Source organism: Chiloscyllium plagiosum, unplaced genomic scaffold, assembly GCF_037043375.1.
Source record: "Chiloscyllium plagiosum isolate Xiang-an unplaced genomic scaffold, Cpla_swu_hap1 HiC_scaffold_27, whole genome shotgun sequence".
Lineage (NCBI taxonomy): Eukaryota > Metazoa > Chordata > Chondrichthyes > Orectolobiformes > Hemiscylliidae > Chiloscyllium > Chiloscyllium plagiosum.
In genome coordinates, this window is record NW_028270165.1 from 60502981 (window position 1) to 60526045 (window position 23065).

General features: G+C 45.1%; 1 protein-coding gene and 1 long non-coding RNA gene across 3 annotated transcripts; one reads left to right on the top strand and one right to left on the bottom strand.

The window, feature by feature from the left end:
* Positions 1–681: 681 nt before the first annotated feature.
* On the top strand, positions 682–7478 carry LOC148144360 (uncharacterized). Its single transcript, XR_015751448.1, has 3 exons — positions 682–812; positions 1869–1940; positions 7352–7478. It is a non-coding gene; the product is annotated as an uncharacterized LOC148144360 (long non-coding RNA).
* Positions 7479–9145: 1667 nt separating this feature from the next.
* Positions 9146–22962, bottom strand: LOC148144361 (uncharacterized). Of its 2 annotated transcripts, none has more exons than XM_087974685.1 (2): positions 22737–22962; positions 9146–13998 (listed from the first exon to the last, which is right to left on the bottom strand). In XM_087974685.1, exon 2 carries the CDS (start codon positions 13609–13611, stop codon positions 12754–12756), a length of 858 nt encoding a protein of 285 aa, XP_087830811.1. In that variant the 5' UTR covers positions 13612–13998; positions 22737–22962; the 3' UTR covers positions 9146–12753. The 2 variants fall into 2 exon arrangements, with proteins under 2 accessions (XP_087830811.1, XP_087830810.1); XM_087974684.1 differs by lacking the exon at positions 22737–22962 and adding an exon at positions 14941–15070.
* Between the last annotated feature and the right edge of the window lie 103 nt (positions 22963–23065).

Sequence of the window (23065 nt, forward strand, 5' to 3'; positions counted from 1 at the left end):
AATGGTAGGGCACTGGGTCGTATTGTAGAACAGAGAGACATGGTGGCTTTCAGGTACATTGTTCTTGAAAGGTGCATTGCTGGGACACAGAATGGTTAAGAAGGCATTTAGCAACATTGCCTTCATTGTTCACACCGTTGAGATAGGATTTGGGACATCATGTTGAGGATGTCCAGGATGTTGGTGAAGCCACTTTGAGTACTGAGTACAGTTCTGGTCGCCGTGTAATAGGAAGAATACTATTGGAGGGGGTTTGGAAAACATTTTCCAGGATGTTGCCAGGACTGGAGGAATTGAGTTATAAGGAGAGACTGGGACTTTTTTCAGTGGAGTGCAGGAGGTTGAGGGGTGACCTTATTGAGACTTGGAAAATCATGAGTGGTGTCGGTAAGACAAATAGCAAAAATAGCGACAAGCATGTCCGGTTACGTCAAGCTACAGGAGAAGAAAATTGTGGCTCTACTCTTTTTTTATTCCTATTAGCATTTGATCACTTAAAATCTGTCAGTAACAGCAGCATCTCCAGAGCATACTGCACATGCTCCTCGGTGTCAGCAAGGTCTGTGCGGGTTAGCCGGTGTCAGCAAAAACTGCATGCTCATCGCTGTCCCCGGAAACGGCTCTGGACCTTCATGGACCAATGGAGAGCATTGGCGGACTGGAAGGAAACTTATCCTCCTGCCAATCAGAGCCCCCCTACTGTCTGAATGTGGAAGGTGGACGATGTCCTTCTGAAGCTGCTGCTGCTCCTCTCTCTCTAAATGAAGATTGAGCTTCACCCCAGACTAACTTCCTTCCTTTGTCCAACATCTGTGAGTATGGCACTCTTTTCTCACCCTCTTTTTCCATTTATTTTTCATTCGGGGCTTCAGTTGTTGACTTGCAGTAACTGAAACGGAAGAGAGTGAATCGGGGCCGGGGGGGGGCAGACTCTGAAAATGTTGGAGAAATGACTACTGCAGATGCTGAAGATCAGAGTCGAGAGTGTGGTGTTGGAAAAGCACAACAGGTCAGGCAGCATCAAGGGAGGGTATGAAGGAATGGAGACTTTCAGCTTCTGCAGAATGAGAGAAAAAGAGTTCACTATAAATTAGAATTGATCAGATAGGCCAATGGGAGATGGAGTTTAATTTAGAGAAATACAATTCGGTCAAGCAATCCAGGCAGGACTGACTGCAGAGTGTTGCAGAATAAAGAGACCTTGGAGTGCAGGTTCATACTTCATTGAAAATGGAGTGTCGGGTAGACAGAATAGTGAAGGCAGTGTTTGGTATGCTTTCCATTATTGGTCACAGCATTGAGTATGGGAGGTCACGTTGTGGCTGTGCTGGACATTGGTTAAGCCACATTTGGAATGCTGCATCCACCTCTTGTCTCCTTTCTATCGGAAAGGTGTTGTGAAACTTTGAAAAGGATCAGAAAAGATTTACAAGGCTGTTGCCAGAGTTGGAGGGTTTCAGCTACAAGGAGAGGCTGAGTAAGCCAGGGATATTTTCTCTGGAGGGTCAGAGGCTGAGGATAAATAGACAAGGTCGTTTCCCTGGAGTCAGTGGCGGGTGGGGGGGTGGAAACTAGAGACATAGGTTTTCAGTGAGGGGAAAGATATGAGTTCTGAGGGGCAACGTTTCCACGCAGAGTGTGGTGCATTTAAGGAGTAAGCTGCCGGAGGAAGTGGTGGACACTCGTACAATTGCAACATTTAAAAGGCATCTGGATGAGTTTATGAATAGGAAGGGTTTGGAGAGATATGGGTCAGGTGCTGGCAAGTGGGACTTGATTGGGTTATGATATCTGCTCCGCATGGACAGGTTCGAGTGAAGGGTCTGTTTCTATGCTGTACATCTATGACTCTGTCTATTTGATTACAGATGCTGCTCCTCTCTCTGAATGAAGATTGAGCTTCACCCCAGACTGCAACTTTCTTCCTCTGTCCAACATCTGTGAGTAAAATACTCTCTTTTCTCACCCACTTTTTCAATTTATTTTTTCATTCTGGGGTTCAATTGTTGACTTGCAGCAACTGAATGGAAAGGGAGTGAATCCAGGGAGGGGACAGACTCTGGAACAGTTGGTCCAGGCCTGTGTCTCGATTGACAATATAGACAGTCAGGAGGCTGGAAGAACACAGCAAGCCAGGCAGCATCAGGAATTGGAGAGGTCGCCGTTTCAGGTGTAATCCTTCTTCCGGATGGGGGATGGGTGTAGAACAAGATGCAGATAAAGGGGTGCTGGGGTCAAGGTGTTGAAGTGGGGATTGGTGAAGACAGAGGGGACGACCTGATGGTCGATGGGAGAAAGGAATCTGGTTGGTGGCAGGGAAGAATGAAAGGGAGGGGCAGAGGCCGTGAAGGGAGTTGGGGGATGGGAGGGGAGAAATTAGACAACTCCAGGTGGAAGATGAGGTGTTGTTCCTCCAATTTGTGGATTGGATCGTTGTGGCAATGAAGGAGGCCAAAGCTGGTCATGTCAGAAAGGGAGAGGGAAGAGGAATTAAAATGGGTGGTGACTGGGACATCTGGTCAGCCTCTGCAGACCCTCTTGCCCTTCCTTGTTTTAGCAAAATGCAACCCCTGGCTTTTATCCACACCTCTCTTATGCACATACTCTCTGACACACGCAAATACTCTCTGACACACACACATCCCCAATACTCACCCTCGCACAGGCTGATACATCATAACACTCACTTCACCAAGCAAGCACGCATGCAAAAACACACTCACGCACAAACTCACATGGAGACACCTGTGCTGCCCTGCATAGTTTGCAGAAATCTCTCCTCTCCAGAGAATCCCCACAGTGTGGAAGCAGGTTACTCGACCCAACAAGTCCACCCGACCCTCCAGAAAGTAACTCCCCTACCCCCATTTCTCTACATTCACCCCTGATTAATGCACCTAACCTGGACATCCCTGGGCACTATGGGTAATTTGAGCATGGCCAATCCACCCTAACCTGGACAAAGTTAAAAATCACATAATATATTGGGTGTGAGCTTTTGCACTCCCTTTTTGATTTTCTTAAAAACCTCCTCCTCTGCTTTTGGTTGCACTTCAGTCCCACGCTCCTCATCTTCGGGCACCCGGTACGGAGGAGGGAGGGCAGGTCTGAAGACCTCCTCATGGGTCTGCTCCTGGGCCTGGCCAAACTGGCCATCAACAGGTCCAGGCAGCGGGCTGTGGAGGGGGTCGTTAGGGCCTGCCCCTCTTCCGCGGTTACGTTAGAGCCCGGGTGTCCCTGGCGAAGGAGCACGTGGTGTCCACCAACACCCTGGAGTTGTTCAGGGAGAGGTGGGCGCCGCAGGGAGTGGAGTGCATTATTTCCCCCTCCAACTCTATTTTGATTTAGTCCCTACCCTCCCCTTCACTGTTTTGATCACACAGCGCTGCCCTTTGATGTGAAGGGCACTGCTTGTCACTGGCCACTCGGGTGTTTTCCTATCTTCCTGGTAGTGGAAATTGAATAAAGATTCGTTCACTTTGTGTCTCTCACTGTGTCTCACACCTGCACACACACACCATGGGTGCTGGGGAAAAAAAACCGCGGTTTGATACCGCGGTTAGGCGGTAGTGTGGGGGTTTAAAAAAAAAGGAGTAAAAAAAAATATACAGGAGTAAAAAAAAATCCCATAACACCAAGCTATTTGGAAGCACTGGCTTTCGGCACGAAACTCTTTCATCAGTTGGTTGTGGAGAATAAGATCATAAGGGACAGAATTTATGGAAAAACATTGCAGTGTCCTGCCACTGAAATTATATATTGAATAAACCTGGATTGTTCAGTCTTCCATCTTTTCAAATGGGTTGCAGGCCTCATTAATATGTAAATCTCCAACTTCCTGTAAGGCACTTCTCAACATAACTTAACTTAAGGTTTTGTAACAAAAGATGACATCTCAGCTCAGACAAAACATTAAATGTGTGAGGTCAGAGTCCAAACCTTGTTCTATTTCCAAAGTCAAATTTACAAAATATTATATGTATTGACTGTCTGCAGATTGTGCATCTTTCAGCAAAATAGAATGTATCTGCAAATAAAAATTCACCCCCATGGACTTGTGTGTACGCGCACGTGAGAGAGAGAAAGTCTACTTCCGTGCTGTACGTGTCTATCTCTATTTGATAAGATGCTTCATTTCTGGTGTAAATATTGTAAATCATAGCTGGGTACTAACAGTTAGATGTAAGGGAGAGAGGATCCTCATGTTGGGCACAATCAGAATCCTGGGAGAGCCCTATTTCTGGTTTGCTTCCTAATGAACAGACATTAAGCACTAGCACCTATTTGTTTCTCATGTTGTTTAATTTTTCTTGTTTGATTCCCTGCTATGACTACACTTTTGTGTCTGGTTGGTTGAGAGACTGGGAGATTGTGCATTGGGCTTTGATTGACTGACTGAATATTTTATTGTTCCAGAAGGTGTAAAAAAAGAGGGGGTGGGGGTCAAAGCTTCAGCAGAAATCAATTAGAGCTGAGAACAGACTGACATCTTATTCTTTGGGAACAGGGAGATCAGAGGACAGAGGAATGAGGACCTGAAATCAGAGCAGACTCCAGACTACCCTGTGGTCAGTGCTTTGATTAGCAGTGGCAACCCTCTACCTCTACCTAGCTTCCCATTTGACAACCCCCTCGATACTCAGGATCCAATCCTTGTCATCCTGAAGCCATGTTTCTGGAAGGAGCCTCAGATCAGAATTATTCTCTTCAATGTGTGCAGACAATTCATTTACTTTTGTTACAGTGCAGCACACATGCAGAAACATCACTTTTTGTTTCCATTTTTGTGATCATTCAGAATCCAGTTTTGATTGCTGGTATATTTACTCTCCTTGTCCCTTTCTATCATTCTCTGATGTTAATTTCCCACATCACTACATTGCTCACCAGCCTTGATTTGGATTGACCAGGCTAAATTGCTCATCATGTCTAGGGATGTGCAGGTTAGGTGGGTTAGCCATGGGAAATGCAGGGTTATTGGTTCATAGTAATAGAAGCAGGAGTAGGCCATTTGGCCCATCCAGCCTGCTCCGCCATTCATTACAATAAGGGTAAAACTGTCTATCGTCTCAGCTCCTCCTCCCTGCATTATCCCAACTATCCTTAATTAACCTACCATGCAAAAACCTAACCAACTGTGTCTTCAATATACTTAATGAGGCTGTCTCTACTGCTTCCTCGGGCAGAGAATTCCATAGATTGACTACTATCCAGGAAAAATAGTTCCTCCTCATCTCTATCCGAAATCCAGTCCTCCAAATTATGTGGCCTCGTCTCATCCACCAGCAGAAATGTCTGGATAGGGTAGGGTTTCATCCCTACAGTGCAGTGAATTCCCACTTTCCACCAAAGTCCCGTACATAACTGGATATTAATCTACCTACATCGAGGTGGATAGGCTGGGACTTTTCTCACTGGAGCACAGGAGGTTGAGAGGTAACCTTAGAGATTTATAAAATCATGAGGGGGGTAGATGAGGTTAATGGTGGGTGTCAATCCCCACGGGCGGGGATTTTAAGATTAGAGAGCAAACTTTGAAAGTGAGTGGAGAAAGATTTTAAAAAGACTTGAGGGGCAGCATTATTTTTTTAAAGAGTGGTTTGTGTGTGGAATGAACATCCCGACACAGTGGTGGATGCAGGTACAGTAACAACATTTAAAAGACATTTGGATAAGTACATGAATAGGAAAGGTTCAGAGGGATATGTGCCAAACACAGGCAGGTGTGACTAGTTCAGTTTGAGAACATAGTCAGCATGGATTAGTTGGACTGAAGGGTCTGTTTCTATGCTGTATGACTCTGTAACAGTTCTGTACTGGTCTTAAAAGCCATTTTCTCACCTTCCCCCATAATCATCCTCCTCTTTGTTGTTCAAAAATCAGATGAACTCAGCCTTAAATATATTCAATGATCCCCTAACTGCAGGCAGGCATCCCCACTTCTGAACTCATTTCCACTTGCTAATATACCACTTGCATTGCTCGCTGCACCTGACAACTGGCATTGACTGTTGTAGAAGGACCCTTTGTACATCCACACGTCATTCCTGATGAAGGGCCTGTGCCTGAAGCGCAACTCTCCTGCTCATCGAATGTTGACTGAGCATTTCCAGCACCACACCTTTCGACTCTGATCTCCAGCATTTGCTGTCCTCACTTTCTCCATATCCCAATATGTCACCATTTAAACAATGCACCTCTTTTCTGTTTTTTTTTTAACACCGCAAAGGCTCTGACTTCACATTGGGGTACTGTATTTGCCATGTGTTTGCCAATTGTGGTCTTCGGGAGACAGAGGGTAAACGTGGGGAATGGTTCGCCGAGCGTCACAGCTGGGTCTGCAGAGGCCGACCGGACCTCCCAATCACCACCCATTTTAATTCCCCTTCCCACTCCCTGTCTGACATGACCATCTTAGGCCGCCTCCATTGCCACAACAAACCAAACCACAAATTGGAGGAACACCACAACATCTTCCATCTGGGCAGCCTACAGCTTGGAGGACTCAACACTGAGTTCTCCAATTTCAAATAACCTCCTTCCCCACTCCTGAAATCCCTTCCCAGGGTCCTCCTCACCCCTCCCTGCCCCCAACTAGATTCCTTCCTCCCAGTGACCAACCAGTTTGTACCCTCTCCTTGTCTCCACCTATCCCCAATTCACCACCCTGCTCCCAACACACCCTTGTTCTGCAGCTCTCCCAACACCCACCTCCAGTCCTGAACAAGGGTGACACCCAAAGCAAGGAACATGCGCAATGCTTGTTGACACAGAGGAACATATGCAATATGCTCAGTGGCGATGCTGGTATTATTGACAGATTTTGAAGTGTCCAAATGCCAATAGGAAAAAAAAAGGTAGAACCACAACGTTTTTCCCCATCTGGCTCGATATTTTGTGGCTTCAGCATTTGTCTGGCTGCTCAACTTTCTTATGTCTTTTCCCTAGTGTAGGGGGTGAAGGTCTGCACTAGAGGGCCTAGGTTCAGGGTGAGATCAGAAAGATATAAAAGGTACCTAAGGGGCAACGTTTCCATGCAGAGGGTGGTGCGTGAATGGAATGAGCTGCCCGAGGAAGTGGTGGAGGCTGCTACAATTAAAGCACTTAAAAGGTCTCTGGATGGGTATATGTACAGGAAGGGTTTAGAGGCATGAGCCAAGTGCTGGCAAGTGGGACTGGATTAATTTAGGATATCTGGTTGGCATGGACTGGTTGGACCGAACGGTCTGTTTCCGTGCTGTACATCTCTACCATTCTAAATAATAAAATGTATACTTTGACAAATTATAAACTATATCCATGTTAATAAGGCTCAGTATACCACACACTTCACTAACCATTCTCTCAACAGGTCCTACCCCTTCAATGACTGAGGAACATCCGCCTCCAGAATGCTCCCCGGCTCCTGCCTGCTGTACAGCCGGCCGGTGTGGCCGTGACACAGCAGCTGCGCCAGGAAGGCGGCGGTGCCCAGTGACGGGTGTCTGCCCCGGGCCGCACGGCGCCATTTTCCTAACGGCCGCCCTCCCGCCGCTTCCCCGCTCGAGCGCCTTCTCCTCCCAACCGCCTTCACCCCCGCGTGACGTCAGCTCAGGGAGATGGGCGGGGCCGGGGAGCCTCACCGTCACCAAGCAACAGCCACCTCGCGCTACAACTGCTGCTCCCTGAAGCGGGAAATCTGCATTTTAAAAGGGACATGGACATTTAATGGGCTATTTCTGCAAATAGATTGAAATGGACAAAATTACATTTCAAAGGGATATCTTAATATGCAAAATGACGCAGTCATATCTAAATAAATCTACATTTCGAAGAGACGTTGCCCTATTTATCAGTAGAAATGACCCTCTAAGAGACAGTCATATCTGAAGGGGTAAAGATACATTATCGAGGGGCAAGATTGCGCTTAGAGGAACACAACACATTTAAAGGGCATAACTACATTTGAAGGGGCATTTTTATATTTAAAAAGACACACTGAAATCTCATAATTAAAAGTACATGGTAATATTTAGAAAGCATGACCATGTTCGAAATAGTGCAGCCACTTTATAAGAAAAGGGATTTGGGCTGGGGCGCGGGGAAGGGGTGGGGGTTAAGATTTAATTTTTAAGAAAATAAGCAAGTTATTACGATTTGGAATGATCTTGAAGGGGTGATGGTACCAGTAAGTGGCAAAAGTTAATACAAAATTCTTGAAAAGAAAATGATTCCAGATATATGTGGAAATAATTCAACAAAAGATCCATTACAAATTTATGGAGCAAACAATATCTTTTTGAGTGATATAAATGGGAGCATCAATATTTAAGTAGGAATTCCAATTTTTGTTCTCCTCCCAAAATCTGTCTTATCAGGGTACAATGCAAGCCAGTACAATTTGTTATGCCACAGTAGGCCTTGCAACTCAACCTCATTGTGTCCTCACCCAATATTCACATCTGTGTGCTTAGAAGTCAAGGGCAAGAGGGGATGATGAAAAATACTGGCTCTGCCAGTGTTGCTCACATTCCATGAACAACTAAAATAGATCATGGTGCTGCCATCACTGCATGCGTCAGAATTAAATGATCAGAAAAATTCTGAACTCCCTACAAACAGTTTGTGCACAATGCTGTTATTTCTACTTATCATTTTGATTGCGATTTAGTCTGTACCAAATTAAGAGCAGCCTTGGTTTACGTTTCATTGGCAATTCTACATGTTGACTTTCTATTATCACAATCTCTTTGACATTCTTATATGTATTTAAATTAATCTTCAGATTGTTCACAACTGAATGACATTACCAGGCTGAAAATTCACAGCCTAAAAAATGTTTTGGCATTTGATGAAGTTATTTGGGCAATAGCAAATGAAATATCAAAGAAATACAAAGTTATGAGAAAGGATACATATCTTGTTTAACCAAATGCAATGGCAGTGCATAGAATTTCAGAAATGCGCAATAAATATTCACAGTGTACCCCTTAATCAACTCATTCAAGAATTTCAAATTGTGTTTGAGGCAATTCAATGGTAAATGGCAACATTTGTTTGTTAATACACTCACCATAAATTGTGCATATGATTCTGATAAAAAATAATCTGTTTAATCCCAAATGGAGCAATTAAGTGCAAAGTTACTTTCAACCATTTAATAAAACACTGCAAATTTTATTTCAGATGAAAATACAATTTTATAAAATCTTTACAAAGGAAATATATTAAACAAAATAGCTTTCCTGGGTGTCAATATTTACAACAGTTATGCAGCTATTATTTGGCAATCGACCAACTAATTGAAATAATTTCAGAATAAATTAGCTGTTTCATTATTATACACTGAGATATTTTAATTAAAATGTCACAAAGGAAATCTTTAACAAAAAGCAAAGTTAGATAAAATACAAAAGTATCTTGCAGAATTCACTTCAAATCATATCTGTTGAATCACAAAAAGATGATGCTCAATGTACCAAATGATGGACAATCACTGGTTATGATGGAAAAACATTGTAAAGAATGTAGAGATCTCAACTATATCTTAAATGAATATTTACTCTGCCTTGGACAACAACAACTGAAAAGTTGTTTTGACAAATTGAAAACTACAATAGCAAAGCTTTAGAAAATCCACCATTGAGCCAAACCTTGAATAAAAGTTTTTTTCAGGAAATCCTTTAACGATTTCAGGCTTCTCCAGCTTCAATTAGCTGAAGAAGAAAAAAAATGCATCTGGTTGGAGACATGAATAGAAAAGAATCAGAGGGCTATGCACCAAATGCTGGCAAATGGGTCACTAGATTAATTTAGGATATTTGGTTGTCTGGACTGAAGGGTTTGCTTCTGTGCTCTACAACTCTGTGACTATTTCTACATAGTCAGAATCAATTTCACAAAACTAGGATTATTTACATCCTTTACAGCCTGTCTTGGGCTGTGGCCTAACTACGCACGTTTCAATGCAAGTTTCAGAAAGATTTCAGCAGCTCTTTTCAAAAAGTGAACATGCTTTCAGACTTTAACAATGTTTCTGAATATATCAATGTAACTATTCTCAATGTTGAAGATCAGCCATTTCAGAATGTCATTTAAACGTAGAGCTTTTCTAACAATAGGTGTTAATTCTGTGTGTCCCAATATCGAGTCAGACTGACATTGTTGTTCGAAAAGCTCTGCATTTAAATGACATTCTTGAAGGTAATTTGAAACAAGTTCTGGGATTAACATACCAAAGAACAGAAGCCCATTCTAAAATATGAAAGATTTAATCTAAAATTGTTTAGTAAAGGACATCTCCATGACCGTGGACTCCTTTGGCTATAAATTCTGTGATCATGACCTTACTGTCCACGACCAGCTGATGAAAGAGCAGCACTCTGAAATGGAGTGATCAGTAACAATGTCTTATTTGGATCACCCAAGGTTAGAAATGGAAGCATATCTCTTCAAGGTTACAGTTTGATTTGCCCTTTCAACGTTCTTGAAATTTAAGGTGTTCCATTGTCGGGTTCAATTCTGATCCATTAAAATCAGTATCCAGTCTCATCGGAGTGCAGAACCAACTCAACTGACGGAACAAACAAAACAACTTTTCGGTTTGATTTTTAGATGTGACATCTTCTCTCCCTCCCTCTCTGGTGACCCAACAGGACTACCAGAGCTGGAAGTACCATTCTCGAAATACGATTGCTGACCTACAGTTTTCTTTTGCTGCTAAACATAAGGATTTAAAAGCTGCCAGCCTGATCTCGCACAAAGCACAAAAACAGACTGTTCACCCGTGCCTGCGCAGAGGAGAAATTTCAGGAGGAACAGATCACAAAATAACAACTGTTACCAATCCCACAACACGTGTTTCCTTGGACAAAGTTAAAAATCTCACAACACCAGGTTATAAACCAACAGATTTATTTGGAAATACTAACGTTTGGAGCACTGCTGTTTTATCAGGTTCGGCGTGGAGAATGAGATCATGATCATGGCATTTATAGCCAAAGGAGTCCAGTGTCATGGAGATGTGATATATTAAACAATTTTAGATTAAATCTTTCATCTTTTAGAATGGGTTTCTGCTCTTTGGCATGTTAATTCCAGAACTTGTTTTTAATTACCTTCTCAAGAAAGTCATTCAAATGCACAGCTTTTCGAACAATAGGTGTGAATTCTGTCTGGGTCCCAGGGTTGAGTCAGATGGGCATTTTTCTTAGAAATGTTGTGCATTTCTGGATTGGCCATGCTAAATTACCCTTATTGTTCAGGATATGCAAGGTAGGGTGGATTAGCTATGAGAAATATGAAGTAAGGGGGTGGGTCTGGGTGGCAATGGTGCTAAATGCCTTCTTAACCATCCAGTCTACCAGTTCTTTGCAGGTTGCATAACTATGTATCTGAACCCTCCCGGGTCTCTGTTCTAACTATACAAGTCCTGTCCTTCCTCATTTTAGTAAAATGCAAACCCTTGCTTTTAATCATACCTCTCTCATATCCGCACACCCTTACATGCTCACACACACTCAGACTTTTACTCCATCACACTCTCACTTTACCAAGCATGCACACACTCTTACATGCACTCTCACACACAAACTCACATGCACACACACACACAACTCTATGGAGTGAATTTGTATTGGCAGAATTATATTTGCAGATACTTTCAATTTTGCTCACAAAGCGCACAATCTATAGGCAGTCAATCCATGTAATATTTTATATATTCCTACTTTAAAAACAGAACTAGTCTGATTCAAGATTGGGATACTGACAGACTCGAACCTCACAACTTTAATGTATTGTGTGAGCCGAGTTGTCACTTTTTAAAAAAAATATAAAACCATAAGTCATCTCAAGAACATGACTTAGATGTTGTTCTTGGATTTACATATTAATGAACCGAAACCTGCAACCCATTCTAAAATGCATCAGTTGCATGACACTATGAATTTTGCTATAAGATTTGTGTCTTATGATCCTGCTCCACAGCTACCTGTGGAAGGACCGGCGCTCCGAAAGCTCGTGCTTCCGAATAAATCTGTTGGACTCTAACCTGGTCTTGTGTGATTTTTAACTTTATCCACCCCAGTCCAATACTGGCACCGCCACATCGTTTCTAGTGAACACAGCCCATACCTCCCAGTGCTGCCAGTAAACTTTACAATGCCAATGAAACAACACAGTACCTGCACTCCTGAAAAATTTAAAATTTCTAACGATACTAGCTACCCATTCAATGCTCCATCTGATACACAACATTGAAAACTTAGTGCAGGAGGCTGAAAGAAATGAACAGCTTTAAAACAAAAAACCTCTTGGAGCTCAAAGCTTTCAATGAGAGTCTGAGCCCGCGGTAAGTTCAGGTAATCTTTATTGTGACCCAACTTTGTTAAAGCTTCAGATCCCCCCAGCAAAAAGGTGTAGAAAAAGTACCTGCTTTTTAAACAGCTCAAGGTCGAAGCGCGCATACTTCTCACCCACCCCCCCATCCAACCTCACTTTCTTTACTGTTGGTCATCACCAAGTTGTCCTTTGTAATTGGATCCTTGGTACAGCCGTAACCTGGAGGAAGTATTGCCTCACTCAGCAATTTCACCCCACCCTAAAAACGGTTTCATCATCAGATTCTGAAATCCAGATTTCTGACCGAATTCCAATTCCGTCATCTGCCGCGGCTGGATTCAAACTCAGGAGTCCCAGGAACTGGGTTGATAGTCCAGTCCCTAATGGCACTCGGTTGTTGCTCCTTCAATCATCCTGCGATGGCACATGAACTCATTGGTGCCTCTGCAGGTGGGAGGAGCGGATGAAGGCCTTCCCACACTCTGTGCAGCCGAAGGGCTTCTCCCCAGTGTGGATCCGCTGGTGGGTCTGGAGATTGGAGGAATTGCTGAACCCCTTCCTGCACTCAGGGCAGCTGAAGGGCCACTCCCCTGTGTGAACCCTCTGGTGTCTCAGCAGGATGGAGGAATTGCTGAAGGCCTTCCCGCACTCTGTGCAGGGGAATGGCCTCTCCCCCATATGGATCTGCCGGTGGGTCAGCAGAGTGGTGGAACTGCTGAAGGCCTTCCTGCACTCGGGGCAGCTGAAGGGCTTCTCCCCAGCGTGGAGACGCTGGTGCTTCCACAAGTTGCTCACCTGACTAAATCTCTTCCCGCACTTGGGGCAGGTAAATGGCCTCTCCCCCGTGTGGACCCGCTGGTGAGTCAGCAGGTGGGAGGAATTGCTGAAGGCCGTCCCACACTCGGGGCAGCTGTAGGGCCTCTCCCCCGTGTGGACCCACCAGTGGGTCAGCAGGTCAGAGGAATGTCTGAATGCCTTCTTGCACTCGGAGCAAGAAAATGGCCTCTCACCAGTGTGGAGTCGCCTGTGTGTCTGGAGGTTGAAGGAATTGCTGAAGGCTTTCCCGCACTCGGGACACTGGAACGGCCTCTCACCTGTGTGGACCCGCTGGTGAGTCCGCAGGGCAGAGGCCTGGGTAAAGCCCTTCCCACACTCAGGGCAGCTGAAGGGCCTCTCTCTGGTGTGACTGCGCCGATGAGTTTCCAGGGCAGATGGGACATAGAAGCCTTTCCCGCAGTCACCACACTTCCATGGTTTCTCCACAGGGCAGGATTCCTCAGGTTTTTCCATGGCCAAAGCTTCAGCCGCACACAAACTCGTGTACAGCCCCTTCGCACCGTGATTTCCTCTTAACAGGCGGTATAGCTGTTACACGCTCCACACTCAGTGCACTGCAACAGTAGGTCTCTCATCCAGTCCCACTGATACTGGAAATGTCCTCGAACAGGAACCAAAAAGCTTTGCTCCTTCTCACAGAATCGCAGTCAAAAATCGTTGTGGTCCTGATGGATTGAGTGACCGTCAGACATTGACACCAAAGTGAGGACTGCTGACTCTGGAGAGTCACTGTCAAAAGCACGGCACTTGAAAATTCACAGCACATCAAGTAGCATCCGAGGAGCAGGAGAGTTGATGTTACAGTTGATTTTGAAACTTCTGTCTTCAGATCTTCAAACGCTGTAAAAAGAGAATATAAAAGTCATCACTGTCAGTTCAGGGTAAAAATTCAGAACAAGTGATTCTGCTTTCTGGAGAACATTCTTTTCCTTTATTATTCCACAAAATTGAAAGCACCATCCCATTCTCTCTCTCCCCTTCTGTTCTCACTCCACTTTAACTAATTCTCCTGAAGATGCTGATTCAGGATCTTACAGGAGCATAAAAGCAAAAACGTCAAGACTTATCTCTCTGAAACTCCACCTGAAAGTTAATATCTTTCACGTCATTGGCATAATGCTGAGAGTGAGCAGGTCTGATTTGGAAAGCAAAATAAAGTGTGCCAATTCAGGATGAACCTGCAATGCAGCTTCTTGAGGAACAACCTCAAGAAATGGTTAATGTCCCCGGGAAGGGGAGCATAATGAGACATCAAGGTATTAACACCGACACCAGAGAGAGAAACTGAACACACAGATGTGGCAAACGTTAGTGGAAAGCCGAGTCATATACACACAGAAACAGGCACTTCAGTCAAACTCTTCTGTGCTGACCAGATAGCCTAAATTAATCTAGTCACATTTGCCAGCACGTGCTCCCTGGCCCTCTGAACCGTTCGTATTGATACACCCGTCCAAATGCCTTTTAAATGCTGTGATTGTACCATCCTCCACTACTTTCGTACACACATTCACACCCGCCCAAACCTCGTGAAATAGTTGCCTCCTTAGGTCTCTTTTAAATCTCCACGCCCCCTCCCCCGCTGCCCTCACCCTAAACCAATCACTCTCTAGTTCTGGACTCCCCCACCCCAAGGAAAAGACCATGTCTATTTACCCTATCCATGCTCCTTATGATTTTATAAAAGTCTGTAAGGTTACCCCTAAGATTCTGGCGCGGGCTGGGGAAACAGGCCCACCTTATGCTTCCGTCCCTCCTCACCCGGGCAATTAAGACACATACCTGAGTTTGCAGAGTCTGCGCCCTCCCTGGATTCACTCCAGTTGCTACCAGTGAACAGATTTTCTCCCTCTGAGATTGAAGAGTTGCCCAGAGAAAGGGTTTTACTCTGAACCGAGCAGAGCCACTTCCGCGTTGTGACGTCATCGATGGGGCGAGGCGGCGGAGGGAGAGACAGGAAGGGGAGGGGCGAGCAGCGGGGACAAGAGGAGAGTGAGAGGGCGGAGCGAGGCCGGGACAGTGGGAGGAGCAAGTTCGAGCGACGGCCTACGAGACGGGGCTGGACGAACGGCGGCTCCGCACTGCGCCTGCTCCGGATTGACGGCCTGCACTGCCCTGCACAGTTTGCAAAAATCCTTTCCCTTCAGAGAATCCGCGCAATGTAGAAGCAGGTCACCCGGCCCAATGAGACCACACCGACCCTCCGAAGGGTAACCCACCCACATCCATTCCCCTTCCCCTCCTGCCCGATATTTACCCCCCGAATAGACCTCACCTGCACATACCTGGGCACTATGGGTAATTTAACATGGCGAATCCACCCTGATCTGCACATCCCTGGACCATGTGGGGCAATTTAGCATGGCCAATCCACCCTCACCCTTCACAGATTAACTACTCTCCGGGAAAAACAGCTCCTCCTCATCTCTACCTTAAATCTACTCCCCCTAATTTTATGGCCGAGTCTCATCCGCCAGCAGGAACTACTAGACAGGGCAGGGAGCTGGTGGGCGTGGGTCGGGATGGCATGCTCTTCAGAGGGGTTGAATGGCCTACTTCCACACTGTAGAGATTGAATGATTTACTGTAGTCGTGTTTGCCCCGGATCACAGCGCGCAGAACCTCCCACCTTCCATCAAATCAAAAGACAAGTCCCACCCTGCCCTCTCGTATGTGTGTTATCTGTCTGCTTAATCGTTTCCAGTGAATACGGCCCAAACCCCGCTGCTGTCAGTAAACTTTAAAATGCTCAGGAAAACAATGCAGTACCTGCGGTACTGAAAAACGTAAGGTTTCTAATGATAATAGCGACTGATTCACTCCTTCTGATGTACAGCAGTGGAAATACAATGTTGGAGGCTGAAAGAAATGAGCAGTTTAAAACAAGAACCCACCTAACCCTTCACTCAGCACACTGTACTTACTGCCGGTAAACCTTAAAGCACTTCATCCCCACAGTGCAATGAATTCCCACTTTCCACTAACATTCTGGATGTATTCATTCACTCAGTTGCTGTCCCACAAATTAAAGATTTCACTGTTACTTGTTCTGTGCAATGAACCAGAATTGATCAGGGACCTCGAAGTGAAGGAGCCACTGGGAAGTAGTGATCATAATACAATAATCTTCAATCTGCAATTTGAGAGGGAGAGGGTACAATCGGAAGTGACAATATTTCAGTTGAATAAAGGGAACTATGGAGCTATGAGGGAGGAGCTGGCCAAAGTTCAATGGATTAGTTAATTCCAAAAAGGAAGAAAGATCCTAGTGGGAGGCATGGGTGGCTGTGGCTGACGAGGGAAGTAAAGAAACATATAAAGTTAAAAGATAAAAAGTATAACATAGCAAAGATAAGTGGGAAAACGGAGGACTGGGAAGCTTTTAAAGAACAACAGAGGATTACTAAGAAGGAAGTACGCAGAGAAAAAATGAGGTACGAAGGTAAACTGGCCAAAAATATAAAGGAGGATAGTAAAAGCTTTTTTAGGTTTGTGAAAGGCAAAAAAATGGTTAAGACTAAAACTGGACCCTTGAAGACAGAAACAGGGGAATATATTACGGGGAACAAAGAAATGGCAGAAGAATTGAATTGGTACTTCAGATCTGTGTCCACTGGGGAAGACACAAGCAATCTCCATAAAGTAACAGTGGCTGAAGGACCTGAACTTAAGGGAATTTATATTTGCCAGGATTTGGTGTTGGAGAGACTGTTAGGTCTGAAGGTTGATAAGTCTCCGGGGCCTGATGGTCTACATCCCAGGGTACTGAAGGAGGTGGCTCGAGAAATTGTGGATGCGTTGGTGATTATTTTCCAGAGTTTGATAGATTCGGGATCAGTTTCTGCTGATTGGAGGGTGGCTAATGTTGTACCACTTTTTAAGAAAGGTGGGAGAGAGAAAACAGGAAATTATACACCAGTTAGTCTGACCTCAGTGGCGGGAAAAATGCTGGAGTCTATTATCAAGGATGAAATTATGACACATCTGGATAGTAGTAACAGGATAGGTCAGAGTCAGCATGGATTTATGAAGGGGAAGTCATGCTTGACTAATCTTCTGGAATTTTTTGAGGATGTAACTCTGAAGATGGACGAGGGAGATCCAGTAGATGTAGTGTACCTGGACTTTCAGAAAGCTTTTGATAAAGTCCCACAGAGGAGGTTAGTGAGCAAAATTAGGGCGCGTGGTATTGGGCGCAAAGTACTAACTTGGATTGAAAGTTGGTTGGCTGACAGGAGACAAAGAGTAGTGATAAACGGCTCCATTTCGGAATGGCAGACAGTGACCAGTGGGGTACCACAGCTTTTTACAATATATATTAATGATATAGAAGATGGTATTAGTAATAACATTAGCAAATTTGCCGATGATACAAAGCTGGGTGGCAGGGTGAAATGTGAGGAGGATGTTAGGAAATTACCTGGACAGGTTAGGTGAGTGGTCAGATGCATGGCAGATGCAGTTTAATGTGGATAAATGTATGGTTATCCACTTTGGAGGCAAGAACAGGAAGGCAGATTACTACCTAAATGGAATCAATTTAGGTAAAGGGGCAGAACAAAGAGATCTGGGTGTTCTTGTACACCAGTCAATGAAGGTAAGCATTCAGGTACAGCAGGTAGTGAAGAAGGCTAATAGCATGTTGGCCTTCATAACAAGAGGCATTGAGTATAGAAGCAAAGAGGTTCTTCTGCAGCTGTACAGGGTCCTGGTGAGACCACACCTGGAGTATTGTGTGCAGTTCTGGTCTCCAAATTTGAGGAAAGACATTCTGGCTATTGAGGGAGTGCAGCGTAGGCCCATGAGGTCAGTTCCTGGAATGGCAGGACTACCTTCCGCTGAAAGACTGGAGCGACTGGGCTTGTATACCCTTGAGTTTTGAAGACTGAGAGGGGATCTGATTGAGACATATAAGATTATTAAAGGATTGGACACTCTGGAGGCAGGAAACATGTTTCCACTGATGGGTGAGTGCCGAACCAGAGGACACAGCTTACAAATACGGGGTAGACCATTTAGGACAGAGATGAGGAGAAACTTCTTCACCCAGAGAGTGGTGGCTGTGTGGAATGCTCTGCCCCAGAGGGCAATGGAGGCCCAGTCTCTGGATTCATTTAAGAAAGAGTTGGATAGAGCTCTCAAGGATAGTGGAATCAAGGGTTATGGAGATAAGGCAGGAACAGGATACTGATCAAGGATGATCAGCCATGATCATATTGAATGGTGGTGCAGGCTCAAAGGGCAGAATGGCCTACTCCTGCACCTATTGTCTATTGCTCCCAGTAAGGGCAAAACATCTTTGAAAGCTACTCTGAAAGTGCTCTGACTCTTCTGCTTTCAATAAAGCTGATTAGAGTTATAAAGCATGGAAACAGACCCTTCGGCCCAGCTTGTTATGCCAACCAAATATCCTAAATTAACCTAGTCACATTTGGCCCATATCCCTCTAAATCCTTCCTATTCATGTACCTATCCAGATGCCTTTTAAATGTTGTCATTATCTGGTAGTTTGTTACACACATGCACCATCCTCTGCATGAAAACCTTGCCGGTCACGTCCCTTTTAAATCATTCCCCTCTCACCTCAAACATATGCCCTCTAGTTTTGGACTCCCCTACCCTGGGGAAAAGTGCTTGGGTATTTACTCTATCCATGTCCCTCATAAACATCTATAAGATCACCCCCATAGCCTCCAATTCTCCAGGGAAAATATCCCTGGCCTCTTCAGCCTCTCACTGTAGGTCTCAAGCATGGCAACAGCCTTGTAAATCTTCTGCAACCACTTCCAAAGTTTTACAACCTCTTTGCTATAGCAGGGAGACCAGAACTGAACACAGTATTCCAAAAGTGGCCTAAACAATGTTTGATACAGCTTCAAAATGCAGCACCTCTCATTTCTCTAAATTAAACTCCTCGGCCCATTGGCCCACCTGAACAATGCTAATTTATAATGAACTCTCTTTCCTCTCTTATTCCCTAGAAGCTGAAAATCTCCATCCCACATACTCTTTCCATTTGCTGAACCTAATCCCTGCTGTACCTCATCCTGAAGGGTCTGCTTCATGCTGACCAACAGGCCCACACTCAGGAGAGATCTAATTGAAACACACAGAATACTGAATGGCCTGGACACAGCGGACGTTGGGAAGATGTTTCCGTTGGTAGGAGAGACTCAGACCCGAGGGCACAGCCTCAGAGTAAAGAGAAGGCCTTTTAGAACATAGATAAACATAAACCTCTTCAGCCAGATAGTGGTGAATCTATGTAATTCATTACCACAGAAGGTTGCAGAGGCTAGGTCACTGAGTACATTTAAGACGGAGACATATGTTCTTAGAGTACCAAGGGGATCGAGGGTTATGGAGAGAAAGCAAGAGAATGGGATTGAGAAACCTATGAGCCACAACTGAATGGTATGAGCAGACTTGATGGGCTGAATGGCCTACTCTCTGCTCCTATGTCTTATAGTCTCTTGCTGTCCTGGACACAGTAAGAGAACTGGGAACAGAAGTCGGCCATTTGGTCTTTCGAGCCTGCACCAGCATTGAACAGATCATAACCGGATATGAATCTAACTACATCTAAATGGATAGGCTGGGACTTTTTCACTGGAGCACAGCAGGCTGTGAGGTGATCTTACAGAGGTTTATAAAATCATGAAGGATATAGATGAGTGAACGGCGGGTCTCCTTTCTCCAGGGTGGTTTCAAGATTAGGGAGCAAAGTTTGGCGGTGAGTGGAGAAAGATTTTAAAAAGACATGAGGGGCACCAGTTTTTTAAAAAAAAAACACAGAGCGTGGTTTGTGTGTGGAATAAATGTCCAGAGGAAGGATGCAGGTACCGTAACAACGTTTCAAAGAAATTTGGACAAGTACATGAATAGGATATGTTTGGAGGGATATGGGCCAAACACAGGCAGTTGGGACTAATTTAGTTTGAAAACATAGTCAGCATGGACTATTTGGACTGAAACTGTTCTAAAATCATTTCCTTGCCTTCCCCTGGAAACATCCACTTCTTTGTTGTTCAAATATCAGACGAACTCAGCCTTGAATACATTCAATGACACCCTAACTGCACGAAGACATCCCCACTTCTGAACTCAATTCCTCTTGTTAACAAAGCACTTGCCTTGCTGATTGCTTGCTGCACCTGTCTGACAACTGGTACTGACTGGTGTGGAATGACACTGAGCCCCTTTGTACATTCACACATCATTCCTGATGAAGGGCTCATGCCCAAAACGTCAACTCTCCTACTCCTTGAATGCTGCCTGACCTGCTGTGCTTTTCCAGTGCCACACTTTTCCACTCTGATCTCCAGCATCTGCAGTCCTCACTTGCTCCACATCCCAATACATTACCATTTAAACAATACACCTCCTTTCTGCTTTTTTTTTCGCAGCAGAGGCTATAATTTTACATTGTGGTACTGCATTTGCCATGTGTTTGCCAATTGTGGACTTCTCTACATCGGGGAGACTTGGGGAACAGTTCACTGAACATCGTACCTGGGCCCGCAGAGGCTGACCGGACCTCCCAGTCACCAGCCATTTTAATTCCCCTTCCCACTCCCTTTCTGCCATAACCATCTTTGGCCTCCTCCCTTACCACAATGAATCAAACTGCAAATTGGAGGAACAACATCTCATCTTCTGCCCGGGGCTGCGTAGAGTTGGGAGGACTCAACATTGGGGAACTCAATTTCAAATAAGCTCCCTATCTTTCTAGCTTCTCCTGCTCCCTGCCACCAACCAGATTCCTTCCTCTCATTGATGGGGGCTAGAGGGTGGGGCTGGGGAGAACAGAAAGAGAATGGACGGGGGCTGGGGAGACTAGAGAGAGAATGGACGGGGGCTGGGTGGAGCTGTGGAGAACAGAGAGAGAATGGACGGGGGAGCAGAGGGTGAGGGAGAAGAGAAGGACTTGGGGGGGGAGAGAAAGGCCTGTGGGGCTAAGCGTGGGGGACCCAGAGAATGGGGGGAAGGGTCTGAGAGGGCGAATGTGGGGGTAGAGTGTTGGGGGGGGGAGGGGGGGTGCGCAGAAGATAGAATGGTGTGGGGTGCAGAATGTGAGGAGAGACAGAGAATGGACGGGGGCAGAGGGTGGGTGGAGAGAGAGAATGAGTGGCAAGGAGAGTGTGGGGGCGGTGGAAGAATGGACAGCAGAAAGTTGGTGGAGAGAGAGAATAGACAGGGAACAGCGAGATGGAGAGCGGACGGTGAGGGGAGAGAGAGAGGATGGATGGGGGGGCAGAGGGTGGGGAAAGGGAAATGGACATGGGGCACTGTGGGTGGCAGGGTGGAAATGGACAGGAGGTGCTGTGGATGGATAGGGGGTGCTGAGGGTGGTGGGGAACAGAGAAGGGGTGCTGTGGGTAGCATGAAGGGAGTGTGTGTGTGCGTGCGTGCGTGCGTGTGTGCGTGTGTGTGTGAGATAAGCTGCCGGGGAAGTGGTGGAGATGGGTACAATTACAATATTGAAAAGGCATCTGGGAGGGATATGGGCCAAAGGCTGGAACCTGGGACTGGGTCAGCTTGGGACATCTGGTCAGCATGGATGGGTTGAACCAAAGGATCTGTTTCCGTGCAGTGTGTCTCTAGATGTCTATAACTCTATGATTGAAACCAGACCATTTTACTGATAATCTTCCTGCTGGACTTTTGTAGCGCACCCAGTTTCAGGAGATTTGTGGTGGGTACAAGTGGCACATGTCTCCTATCATGGGAATTCTGGAAAATATAATGGGGCTGTTAAAAGTACTTCAACTTTGGGAACACTGGGTCTTGTGGAAGCAGGGCATTTGACAAACCTTTTCAGAGAAATTCTCTCCAACTGGTGGACTGTAGACAGTTTTCCCATGGAATATTACACAGATATTAAGAATGTTACCTTCTGTAAAACATTTTCCTGAAAAATGCAGAAGAATTCAACTTGCTAATGTGAAATAAATGTTGGAGAGAAAGGAAACTGCCAAGATCAAAAGGCTGAGGAATGTCAACATTTATCAGATTGTTTCGAGAACAGAAAAACCTGCACTGGAGACACCCTGAAGAGGGTTGTCTCATACCTATTCCTTCAATTAGTTTTATATGTCTTAATTGTTAAGTCATACCTAGCACATGGAAAGATGGCTATGATTTGTGGAGGTCAGTCATCTCAACTTCAGGACAACTCTGCAGGAGTTCATAGGCTGAACCATCTTCATCAATGACCTACCTCCATCATCAGTTCAGAAGTGGACATGTCGCAATAATTGCAGATGTTCAGCACTATATACAACTCCCCACAAACTGAAGCAGTTCAGTTTGAAATGCTACAAGATCTTAACCATATCCAATGGGCTGATGAGTGGCAAGTAACATGAATGCCATGCAAATGTCACAGAATGACTCATCCCCAAAAGAGATAATCTGACCACTGACCTGTGATATCAACAATGTTACTGTCACTAAATACCCCACGATCAACATCCTTGGGGTTAACCATTGAACAGAAACTCAACAAGATGAACCATATATACACAGTGGCTACAAGAGCAGGTCAGAGGCCAGAAATACTGTAGTGAGTAACTCACCTCCTGACTCTCCAAAACCTGTTCCAACTTCTACAAGCCACAAGTCAGCAGTGTAATGGAATACTCCCCACTAGCTTGGATAGGGTTGCAGCTTCAACTGTATTTGAAACGCTTCATACCATCCAGGTCAATGTTGCCTGCTTGATTGGTACCATATCCACAGTTCAGAAGCAGTTGTGTGGAGTATCTACAAGATGCACTGCAAAAATTTACCAAAGCACCTTACAAATTGCCTTTCAAACTAACAACCACTTCCATCTAGAAGGACCAGGAAAACAGATACATGGGAACACAACCTTTTGCAAGTACCCCTCCAAGCCACTCACCAT